This window comes from Triticum aestivum, chromosome 2D (genome assembly GCF_018294505.1).
Source record: "Triticum aestivum cultivar Chinese Spring chromosome 2D, IWGSC CS RefSeq v2.1, whole genome shotgun sequence".
NCBI classification, from domain to species: Eukaryota; Viridiplantae; Streptophyta; class Magnoliopsida; order Poales; family Poaceae; genus Triticum; species Triticum aestivum.
Window position 1 is genome coordinate 574,416,010 of NC_057799.1, and position 11,261 is coordinate 574,427,270.

Genomic DNA, 11,261 nt, shown 5'->3' on the forward strand with positions numbered 1-11,261 from the left:
CGGTACAAATAATGCCAGCTCCCAACGGAAATAGGAAAGTTTCCGTTTTAGCAGTTGTTGGGTGTAACGTACAATTCTGACCTAAAAGAATTACCATCCACTATTTGCACGTTGAAAAGGTTGATTTTGTGTTCGTCTTGATGGTTGTCACATGAGCCTTTCAGATGCTTGGCAATCTGACATCATTGGAAGTATTGAAGAATATCTGTGCTACCCTAAACATTGTGAAAGAGCTGCACAAGCCATCAATGTAAGGAAGCTCAAAATTAAGCTTGAGCATAATGCAAGCCTGGATTATGGGAAAGCTTTTCTTGAATGTTTACGCTGTCTAGGAAAAATCCAAAGTGTAATTACTCGTGGGTATTTTCCATCCATGGATCTCTTGGGGAAAAGTTGTCTGCCACCACAACAACTCCGTACATTTTAGTTGGCCAGGTGCGGAGAATTTTCCGGGGTATCAGAAGTGGCTAAAGAGGGACCCATTGTATCTCTCGGACCTATCAGAACCGGCCATCAACTTTGTAGAACTGCAGGAGGAGGACCTACTGATCCTTGGGAGGTTACTAGCTTTTCGTCATCTCTGGACGTGGAGCGCCGGGCAAACGCCAAAAGTGCTACCCATTGGTGCCGATGGGTTCCATAGTCTAACAAGCTTCACATTGTATCGTGAATCACCCAGGCAGATAGCATTTCAATGAGGCAGTTTTCAAAAGTTGAGACGGTTTTCTTCAACTTATTAAGTGTCTAGAAGGCAAAAAATGATGGCAATGACAATTTCTACTTTGGCCTGCAGAACCTCTTTGTCATGGTGTCACGCTTACGGACTTGAAGGAGGTGGTGACTGCACTGGGGCGGGCAGTCAATTTTCATTCCCACCATCCCATCATCACCTTTGATCTTAGGTCGCTTATACAAACAAGACAGGTACAAGCACCTTATGAATCCTTTTTTTTCATGCTTATTTTGTTTTAGATCCTAGTTTATGTGTTAATTTCATAATTATATATCTACTTTTTTCTCCCATCTTAAATTCTCAAGCACAGAGGGAAAATGAATGAATAAGGAGTTCATCATTGACGAAGAACTGATCGAGGAGCAAAGGAAACTCCCAGAAAAATTTCAGAAATTTCGCAAGGAAACTACTAGTTCGGATTCAACATCCAGGGTTTGAATTCTGAGACCCCACTCCCAAAACAAGCTGAAGCGGCAATGAGGGATCAACACACAACATTTTAAAATTTTGAAAAGTTCCACATGGGGTTCACCTAGATTGTTGAGTGTTTTTTTTTTTTTTTTTTGCAAAATGTCTGAAAGGTGTAACTGGCTGAATACGAAACAAGTTCAAGTACACAGGATCCAGAGGTTCAAAATGGATCACGCGTAACCTGGCAATACTACACCGGATTTGCAGCCAGTTTTTTTTTTTTTTTTTGAGACAAAAAAGAACTGGTCACGACGGCCTCGCCGCTGCTGCCCTCCTCCCTTCCCTTCGCGCGCTTCCGCGCCGCTCAACCCGTCCACCGTCGCGCCACTCACGGCCTCACGGGGCAAGCGCGAGGTGAGCCCACCTACCGCGGCATGCGGTGGAGCGCGCGGCACACCAAGCCCCGCCCCCGGTGACGACGCGCAGCCGTCCAGTGCGTCTGCGCCCTTGATGTGTTCGAGCAAATGCCACGCCGGAGAACCTGCGTCGGGTCTATGCAGGATCCACGCGCGGGTGGCCTTGGCGCAGTTACTAACGACGGCAGTCTCCACCGGAGCATTTGCCCGAATGATTAACCGGCTCATCTTTGCCATTGGGCTACCCTGGCGACCCATGCTCATTTCAGCTCCGAGCTGGCTGGTCGAACCACAGGTAAAAAAAGCCTCTTGCGATTTGGCATCACATGTTGCCTCCTTCGCCAGATTACTCTACCAATGGCTGTAGATCAAGGTTGTCTGGTTATGATATACGTTTGGAAATTGGGAAAATATCACACAGCATAGCAGTTTGTAAATTCCTAGGGACACCATCATCCTTGAAATAGACGCCTCAGCTGTCTTAGATTGGTGGATTCTTTTTTCCCTTCAGACTACTGCTGGAGGTTTTGCATAAGTTTCGCCAACTCTACATGCCAAAATTTGTCGATAGGTACAACGTTGTACATACCAATCAGAAACAATCATACATCTCAATGAGGACCCAGTTTAAGCCTAGTGACAGCATGCCGCTTTGTCATGTTTTGTCCCCGCTTGTACCATTTGTTCAATATGCGTTCTAGGAGGTGGTTTGGTGCGTCCACTGTCTACATATTCCGGGCTGCTATAGGTCCAATGCCTCTTCCCTTTTCTGCTCTCTAGGCTCATTCCCCATGAAATTGCTCTGTAGTTGAATGCGGATTTGGTATGTAACATTGCAAGCTAGTCTTTTTTACAAGACTGACAGCTACATTATGTCTCATTAGTGCATTGTACAGTCATACGACCCTAAACACCTTTAATTAGTGTAACCATGGAGCCAAGACTTAGTTCACGAGCTTCCATAGTTCCATGGCTGTGCGTGCCCTGCTTTGAGCTGCCATGAGGGGCATGTGTGTCGGTTGCAGGGATCCTAGTGTTGCTTTGTAAAGTTAGCTGGTTCTGGTGCATAGTTCTAACTTCATCTCATTTGCTGTCTGGCTTGCTTTCTGCCTTCCCAGCTGCTTCCTTTCGATGAATCATCACTCTCCTTTCCTCTGAATCCATTGGTTTGGTATCTCCCCTGTGCCGGGCCTGCTTTTGCTCCTGTTGTTGCTGTGCTGCCTTAAGCGTGCGGGGAGATGACAGGGTTTCTTGGCACGGTAGTTGATGCAGCAACAGGATGGCTGGTGCAAAGCATCATTGGGAGCTTCTTCACTAGGCAGATGGAAGCCTGGACTCATGAAATCGGGCTCACTGAAGATTTTGAGAAGCTCAAATTTGAGATGAGGAACGTGGAGATGGTGCTTGCTGCTGCTGAGGGAAGGATTATTGGCAACAATAAGCCTCTGTCCCAGTCACTGGATGATCTCAAAGGGCTGCTTTATGACTCAGAGGACGTGATGGACGAGCTCGATTACTACCGACTACAACAACAGATCGAAGGTGCTGCACTCGTCTCTCTTATTCCATGGTTGTTACTTTCAGCTTATTCTTTATTGATGTGATTGTGAGGCCTACTTTTTTTTTAGAAAAGGAGGATCACCCCCGGCCTCTGCATCAGAGTGATGCATGCAGCCCCTTAGTATAATGTGATTATGAGGCCTACTTGGCCTATAGTATAATGTGCAATCAAGAGCAGTTGAATATCATAGGCACAGCCCCTTAGACTATCCTGTATTATCAGAAGTTACATGATAATATCTTCTTCTGCTCAAGTGGTTTTCGTTATCTTGTTCCTGAATAACTGACAGTTTTCTTATGCAGGGAGAGGTTGTACCGCTGCCAGTGATGATAATTCTGATGGGAGCTATGTGTCCTCATCTGCCCCATCTTCTGCTTCTGAATTAGTATACAGTGCCACAAGCCAAATAACTAGATGGGCCTCGTGCGGCAGAAAAAGGAGACGTGAAGAGGAGGGGCCAGCTCATAGTATCATGCTGACTTATGAGATTAAACATGACATTTCTCAGAGAATCAACGGTATAGTGAAACATTTATGCACTATTGGCAATTCTGTGCAGAGAGTTCTTCAGCTTGAGATCTCACGCCCCACTGCAACATCAAATGAGAGTCAGAATATTTGCAGGAATGCTCGATTAACAACTTCTGTTCCAATTGAATGTAAGGTGTATGGGAGGGATGCAGAGAGAGACAAGATAATAGAGCTGTTGATAAATGGGGGATCTAGTGAACTGAATGTTTTGCCAGTGGTTGGCATTGGTGGTGTTGGGAAGACGACTCTTGCTAGATATGTATACCGTGATGAAAGAATTACAAATCATTTTGATTTGCAAATGTGGGTTTGTGTATCCACAAACTTCAATGAAGTGAGGCTAACACTTGAGATCCTAGAGCATGTATGTAAAGATAGACAAGAGTATGAAAAAATAAGCAATTTCAATGTACTGCAGGAGATCCTTTTGAAGAATATTAGAAACAAGAGATTTCTGCTTGTATTGGACGATGTGTGGGAAGACAAGAACATAAGTGGATGGATTAAACTCTTGGCTCCATTGAAAAATAATCAAGTAAATGGTTGCATGGTACTAGCAACAACTAGAACAAAATCAGTTGCAAAAATGATTGGAACAGTGGATGAAGTTAGATTGAGTGGTCTGGATGAAAAGGAGTTTTGGCTGTTCTTCAAGGCATGTGCATTTGGTAATGAGAACTACGAGGGTCATCCTAGTTTGCAATCTATTGGGAAACAGATTGCTAAAGCACTAAAGGGCTGCCCACTAGCTGCACGAAGCGTTGGTGCACTTCTGAATACAAATGTTAGCGATAAGCATTGGAGGATAGTTCGGGACAAATGGAAATCCTTTCAAGAAGATTCTGATGATATTTTACCCATCTTGAAGCTCAGTTATGATTATCTGCCAGTCCACCTTCAACGTTGTTTCTCGTACTGCTCTTTGTTTCCAGAGGACTACCCATTTGATGGGGAGCAATTGGTCCATGCTTGGATATCACAGGATTTTGTGCAGTGCGAAGATCGTACCGTAAGACTAGAGGAAACAGGGCAGGAATATTTGGATAGATTAGTGGATTTGGGCTTCTTCCAAATGGTTAACTCACACTATGTTATGCATGATTTAATGCATGAATTGGCAGGGAAAGTTTCATTAAATGAGTGTGCTACTATACATGGATTGAAACCTGAGGCAATTCGACCAAGTGTTCGCCATTTGTCAATCATAACTACTGCTTTTGATAAAGATAACGGTGGCAGTTTTCCTAACGAGAGGTTTGAAAAAATACTTCAGAAGGTTCGGCCTTTGCAAAAATTGAGGACCTTGATGTTGTTTGGGCGAAGCAGCATAAATTTATTAGGGTCCTTACGTGATTTATGCAAGGAAGCAAAATGTTTACGGTTTCTAAGAATTTTTGTGACAGGTGCTGACATCAGCTCTATAAACAGGCTGTTAAATCCATGCCATCTTCGCTATCTTGAATATGTTTGTGTTGTCACCACAACCATGTCGCTGTTTCCTCAAGCATTGACAAGATTTTATCACCTTCAAGTATTGAATGTGGGTATTTCAGGCAATCTTGCTGTGCCTACTGACATGCATAAGCTTGTTAATTTGCGCCATCTTATTTCTCATGAGAAAGTGCATCATGCAATAGCTTGTGTTGGCAACATGACCTCTCTTCAGAAACTAAGATTCAAGGTTCAAAATGTTGGCAGTTTTGAGATAAGGCAGCTTCAGTCGATGAATGAGCTTGTACTGCTTGAAATTTCTCAACTTCAAATTGTGAAGACTAAAGAAGAGGCTTGTGGGGCCAGGCTGTTAGACAAAGAGTATCTAGAAAAGTTGTCCTTGTCATGGGAGGATAGCAGCATGAGCCTTGAACCTGTAATGGCAGAAGATGTGCTTGAAGGTCTTCAACCACATTCGAACCTCAAAACTCTAGAAATAACTGGATACAGTGGTGCTATCCCTCCAACCTGGCTTTCCAGTACTTTCTCAGTTACCTCATTGCAGATACTTCATCTAAGGAATTGCAAGGAATGGCGAATTCTTCCAACTCTTGAAATGCTTCCTTTCCTTAGGAAGCTGACATTGATCAGGATGTTGAATTTAATGGAAATCTCAGTTCCTTCCTTGGAAGAGTTGATCTTGATCAATATGCCAAAATTGGAAAAATGTATTGGTTCCTACGGAATGGAGTTGACTTCCCATCTAAGGGTTTTGATGATCATGAAATGCCCTCAACTGAATGATATCACTCTTTTCCAGAGTTACCCTTCTTTCGATGCTGAGCAGAAGTCATGGTTCCCATCTCTCAGCAAACTCTACATCAAGAAATGCCCTCATATAATGTAGTGATTTTCTTCTCTAAATTTTCTGTTGACATTTGCAAATTATTATGCACTTACTTTGATAAATGATGTTGCAGCAAGTGGGCAAACCTTCCCCTAAGAGAAATGGGGGCGCTCAAGGAGTTGGAGTTGGTGGACCTACATGTTGTCAAAGAATTGTCAGTTCCTTCCCTGGAGAAGTTGGTGTTGACTAAAATGCCAAGCCTAGAATTCTGCAGCAGTCTAACAACTTCTCCACCTCTGCAATTTTTACCTTCCCAGGGAGATAAAGAAAATTGGACATCTAATCTCCATAGACTCACCATCCATGATTGCCCTTGTTTGATAGTGTCACATCCTCTTCCGCCTTCTGCTCTGATTTCTGAGTTGTCCGTCAGGGGAGTTCCTACACTTCCAACAATGAGTATAAGCCAAAGACAGTTGATTATGGAATCTAATGAGTTGAGTGTGCTGGATGACAGTATCTTGGCATTCGATAACCTTAGGGGCATAACATTGTTTGAAATAAGAAACTGTCCAAATCTGGTCTCCATTTCAAGTGAAGCTTTCAGCCAGCTCATCGCTTTAGAGGATTTATGTATATACGACTGCCCTAATCTGAGCATGTCAAACATTATGTAAGAGGTTGTCCAGGAAAATAGTATGTCTACAAGCAGTCTTGTCCTTCCATCTCTTTGGGTAGTAAACCAAGAGAGCATGGTGAGCCTTACAGGGGAACAAGAGAGAGCATTACAGCTTCTCCTCCAAGAACTTTGATTTTGGTCATGCCTGAGTCTCTTATCACATCCTGCAAACCCACATAGCGTGACCTCCAAGGAGCGGTTATCTATCATACAATGTAAGAGCATCAGAAGGCTGCCAGACATGGGCCTCCCACCTCTCAGTTTCTGTTGATTAGTCAGTTGCAGCAAGAAGCTAGGTGTGCAATGCAAAATTGCGGCAACAGAAAGCTACAGGTCACTATTGATGTCGAGACTGAGTTAATCAATAGTGGCTTCTTAGGTACACTCCTGGAGCATTTTGTCTAGTATTTATCAGCACCCTCACCACATCTCTTCTTGCTTGAACTAATTGATCCCTCTGCTGACTGCAGCCATCAGAGACGCACATGTTGCTGCACTTGCCATCACTAGCACATTCATGCCAGTGCGGCATACCCCTTTTGGTTTTCCACAAGCTACTCATGGATGGACACAGAACCATGGGTTGAAAGTGACAATCTCGTTTTTGTTATGAGGGGCATTGTGACCTTTCCCTCATTCTTGTGTCTTCTCTGGTCAGTTCCTGGCAGTAAGGTATGCTATCGCAAGGTACGCAGTCCCTGATCAGTTTTGTCGGTGGCTCACTGCTCGTAGTTGTTGGCGATATTGTTCCTTCTTGATTACTATCTGTTTTAGTATGGAAATAATCTAGTCTGTGGAAATAATCTAGCTAGTCTGTTTTCTGCTACCAAATTATGCATCCCATCTTCAGTAAAATTCATCACCCCATGCATATGATGATGTGCACATATCAATGCTGTTAACTAGAAACAACATAATGCTAACAATTTCTGTTTATTTTATCCTTTGTTCTGTAAAGAATTTAACCGGCTCATGTTTTCTGTTTGTAGTTGACTGTCCGGCATGAGATATGACTTCAAATTGTAGAAGAAATATAAAGGTCTACTAGTTACTCTACCACCCGTCCCCTGATGCAGTTCTGCTGTGAAAAAGGATGTTTCTGTTTGGCAGGTAAATTCACCCACTGCTTACTCAGTAAAATCTACCGTCACCTACTAGTTATTCAAACTGTAGAAGAAATGTAAAGGTTACTAGTGTTGTTTTGCTCTATGTTTGTTATTTAGTAAAACCGTGCAGCAGATCGCTGGAACCCAACCTCACATAGGATGCTTATAAAGTCATCATGTTATAAATTTTTTTTTGCGAGGCAAGTCATCATGTTATATGACGGCACTTGGAATCTGCGGTCAACAAGCCTACCTGATTAGGGATGAGATGAGTGCACATCTTGCTGGATGCCAGACGACACCATTTCAGGTACGTTATGTTTGTTTATCATCAACGTTGTCAACAGCCAGTGCACACTTGCTGATTCATTTTGCGTACCACCTTACATTCATGTGTTGTATAGGATGGACATTTGTTCTAGCTTCCGCCAAGTTATATCCTAGTGAAAAGAAAATACAAAGTTCAAAATTTCTGATGCCTGAAACATGCATCTAACTTAAATAGAATAAAATTACTGACAGCCGACTCACTGTGATGGTGTCAGGTGTGGACTGACAAGCGGGCCATGTCCATGAAAACTGAAGACGGTACAGCAACCAGTCGGTGACGATCTCTGGTCTGGTGAAAATTGGAGGTTGAAGTCGGGGGATGGGAAGCAGCAGCGGGGGCAACTCGGATGGACCATGGATTGTTATACTAACTGCAGCCTACCAAATATGTTGGAACTCTGAACTCTATGGAGCTCCATGGCGTCAGCCACTGATTCAAGAGAAAAAATACTGAAGAGATCACATGGCGAGTGATCACACGTAAACGTAAACACATGAACCATATGCGGACACAATTTCTTCACGAAGGCACCGCAAAGGTTGCTGCCTGGTGCCGCTTTTGCTTGGCGTGAATACAGAGAAGCAGAGTCATGCGACACATAGGAAGTCAATCATCAACGGCTTTGCGAGTCTGAACAGACACGCCATGATCAATTTGAAGTATTGTATCCAAGTTTTGTCGGAAACAAAAATGAACTATTTGAAGCATTGTATTGGCACGCCATGATCAATTTGCGCTTCCTCCATTACCTGATCGGCTCACGACCTCCATCTTCTCCTCTGCTGCCTCGCCACTTCTCAGCAGCAGATCCATCTTCGGGTGCCTCCTGCCGACAGGCTTGATCGAGGCCTGGACACGCGGAAGCTGGCCGGGCTCAACGGCGGGGAGGCTCGCTTGAGCGCGATATGAGGACAGCCGAGGTCGCTCAGCTGAAACTGCAGGCATGGACTGTCCTCCCATATCCTGTTCGAGAAACGTATTATCTTCTGGTACTGGTAAAGAGCACCTAGTACAATGCTACGTACGCTTGCGGCCTTGCGGGTGGGAGGGTGCGTCGGGCTGCACCGGGCGATTCAATGCGACGCACCGGCGAGAGTCGTAGGCTGGGCCGGCTGCGCTGAAGTGCTGAACCGACTTGCTTTTGAAGTGCTCTACTGTGCTTTTAAAGTGCTGTGGCCTGTGCATAAACACCATGATAAATTCTCTCACACTATTACTATTTGATGCATATGCGCATCGGTTGCGTTGTTCGCAAAATGTAAATTCACGCATTGCTTATGAGCTACTTGGCAGAATTTGTTCATCAGTTGTTGAAGCAGTATTGCTTTGCTCTAGGTTTGCCATTCAGTACAATCGTGTTCGTGTAGTGGACTCCCTGGAACCCAACCTCACATAGGATGTTTATATCACAACACTTGGAATTTTCTGTCAGCCAGGGCCAACTTGTTGGATGCCAGACGCTACCACTTCAGGTACGGGCTGTTTATTGTTTTGTTTATCATCACCGTCAGCACGACGCCTGTGCACGGTTCCTGATTCATTTGCGTACCTTATCTTACATTCATCTATTGTATATGGTGGATGTTTTTTCTAGCTTCCGACCAAGTTATATCACAGTAAAAAAAAGGTATAATGATTTCAAAATTTCTGAAGCATGAAACATGCATGTAACATAAGTAGGATCAATTTACTGACCGCCGAATCACTGTGATGGTATCAGGTGTGGTGGCCATGTCCAAGAAAAGCTGAGGATGGTGCAACAGTCAGTCGGGTGACGATGTCCGGCAAAAACTGTAGGCTGAAGCCTACCATCGACCTGCGCAGGGTCGCTGACAATCACCTGTCACATCCTACTGAGGACCAGATTTGTAAATCGAAGAAAATCAAAAATCAAATACTGAGATAAGCTCCCGATGTGGAGACCCTCCGATTAATGGGGGAATTTGCTATAGTAGCTATGGAAATATCTAGGGGTTTAATAGTTCAGTGCATTGGATACTCACTCACTCGCACGCAAGCACTTATATAGTGAGTTACAGCCGATGTAAATAATCGATGAAAGTAAACAGTGATTTGTCGTGTCCTTGCCTTGGGTAAACCCTAGGATTTGGGATGGGGAAAAGCAGGTAGCGGCGTGGAGAAGAAGAAGCTCAGGGAGAAGGAGAAACAGAGCACGGGAGGGGAAAATAGACTCTTTCATTTCAGATATTTTCTATTCTGCCGGACAGCTACAGAGGTTGAGCTTATATCAGGCTCTCCCACTCACACGCTACCACCACAATTACATGGCCCGCGGCCCACTAACTCGACTCAGCCCAATTACTTGAATTCAATCATTCACTGTTACTTGTCGCCTCCTTTGGTGGTTCATTGCCATGCTTTGCATCGCCTACCAGATTAGGGGCGATGACAGTGCCCTCCCCTTGAGGAGCTGCTTGTCCCCAAGCTGCTGCCTATGGAAACCTCTTCTGGAGCGCTGTGTAATCTTCCCATGTGGCAAACTCAACTGGCAAAGTCGCCCAACGCACGAGCACTTGTAACAAGGCGACATTGCCTTTCTTGACCAAACGACGATCCAGAATTTCGGTAGGAGAAAGATCTTCAGTATCCAATTGTGGTAGTTTTGGAAGGGACTGAAATACTGGAGTGTGATCAGGCACATGTTGCTTCAACTGAGAGACATGAAACACATTGTGGATTTGAGCATCTGTGGGCAGTTCCAACTTATATGCTGCTGGTCCAATCTTCTCCACGATCTTGAAAGGTCCAAAATATTTGAAAGCAAGCTTGGGGCATGGTCTATTGAGCAAAGACAGTTGACCATAAGGTTGCAGTTTCAGGAACACATCTTCCCCCACTGTAAATTCTCTAGGTGAGCGGTGTTTGTCAGCATCTGCTTTGCACTTCTGTTGAGCTCGTTGGAGGTGATGTTACAGATGTTCAGCATAAGCTTGTCTTTCCTGAAGCCACTGCTGCACATCAGGAGATGCCTCTTCAGGAGGTCTAAGGAACTGTCCCATGTGAGGATCTTGCCCATACAAAGCCTTGAAAGGGGAGCAGCCCAAAGAGGAGTGATAAGTAGTGTTGTACCATAATTCTGCCAGAGCTAGCCAATTATGCCACTTGGTGGGAGAGTCATGTACCGCACATCTCAGGTACATTTCCAAGCATTGGTTCACTCTTTCCGTTTGCCCATCGGTTTGAGGATGTCGAGC

The 11,261-nt window shown here is 44.4% G+C and overlaps 1 protein-coding gene across 2 annotated transcripts; it reads left to right on the plus strand.

The window, feature by feature from the left end:
- The first annotated feature begins 1,423 nt into the window (after positions 1–1,423).
- Positions 1,424–8,776, plus strand: LOC123054611 (disease resistance protein RGA2). 2 transcript variants are annotated; one of them, XR_006426272.1, is made up of 8 exons: positions 1,424–1,855; positions 2,679–3,102; positions 3,424–5,986; positions 6,064–6,988; positions 7,080–7,296; positions 7,599–7,719; positions 7,921–8,025; positions 8,261–8,776. XR_006426272.1 is itself a non-coding variant. In XM_044478417.1 (8 exons), the coding sequence occupies exons 2-8, from the start codon at positions 2,799–2,801 to the stop codon at positions 8,321–8,323; spliced, it is 3,747 nt and encodes a 1,248-aa protein (XP_044334352.1). In that variant the 5' UTR covers positions 1,424–1,855; positions 2,679–2,798; the 3' UTR covers positions 8,324–8,776. The 2 variants fall into 2 exon arrangements, 1 of the variants encoding a protein (XP_044334352.1); XM_044478417.1 differs by having other exon boundaries at positions 6,064–6,603; positions 7,164–7,296; positions 7,686–7,719; positions 7,916–8,025.
- The last annotated feature ends 2,485 nt before the right edge of the window (positions 8,777–11,261 follow it).

What these genes read in the sequence shown, in the direction of transcription:
- LOC123054611 (XM_044478417.1), top strand. Translation starts at nt 2,799, where the DNA reads ATGACAGGGTTTCTTGGCACGGTAGTTGATGCAGCAACAGGATGGCTG. An exon ending in AAGAAATGCCCTCATATAAT is followed by an intron (nt 5,987 to 6,063) that starts GTAGTGATTTTC and finishes ATGATGTTGCAG; the next exon opens with CAAGTGGGCAAACCTTCCCC. An exon ending in CTGAGCATGTCAAACATTAT is followed by an intron (nt 6,604 to 7,163) that starts GTAAGAGGTTGT and finishes GTTTTCCACAAG; the next exon opens with CTACTCATGGATGGACACAG.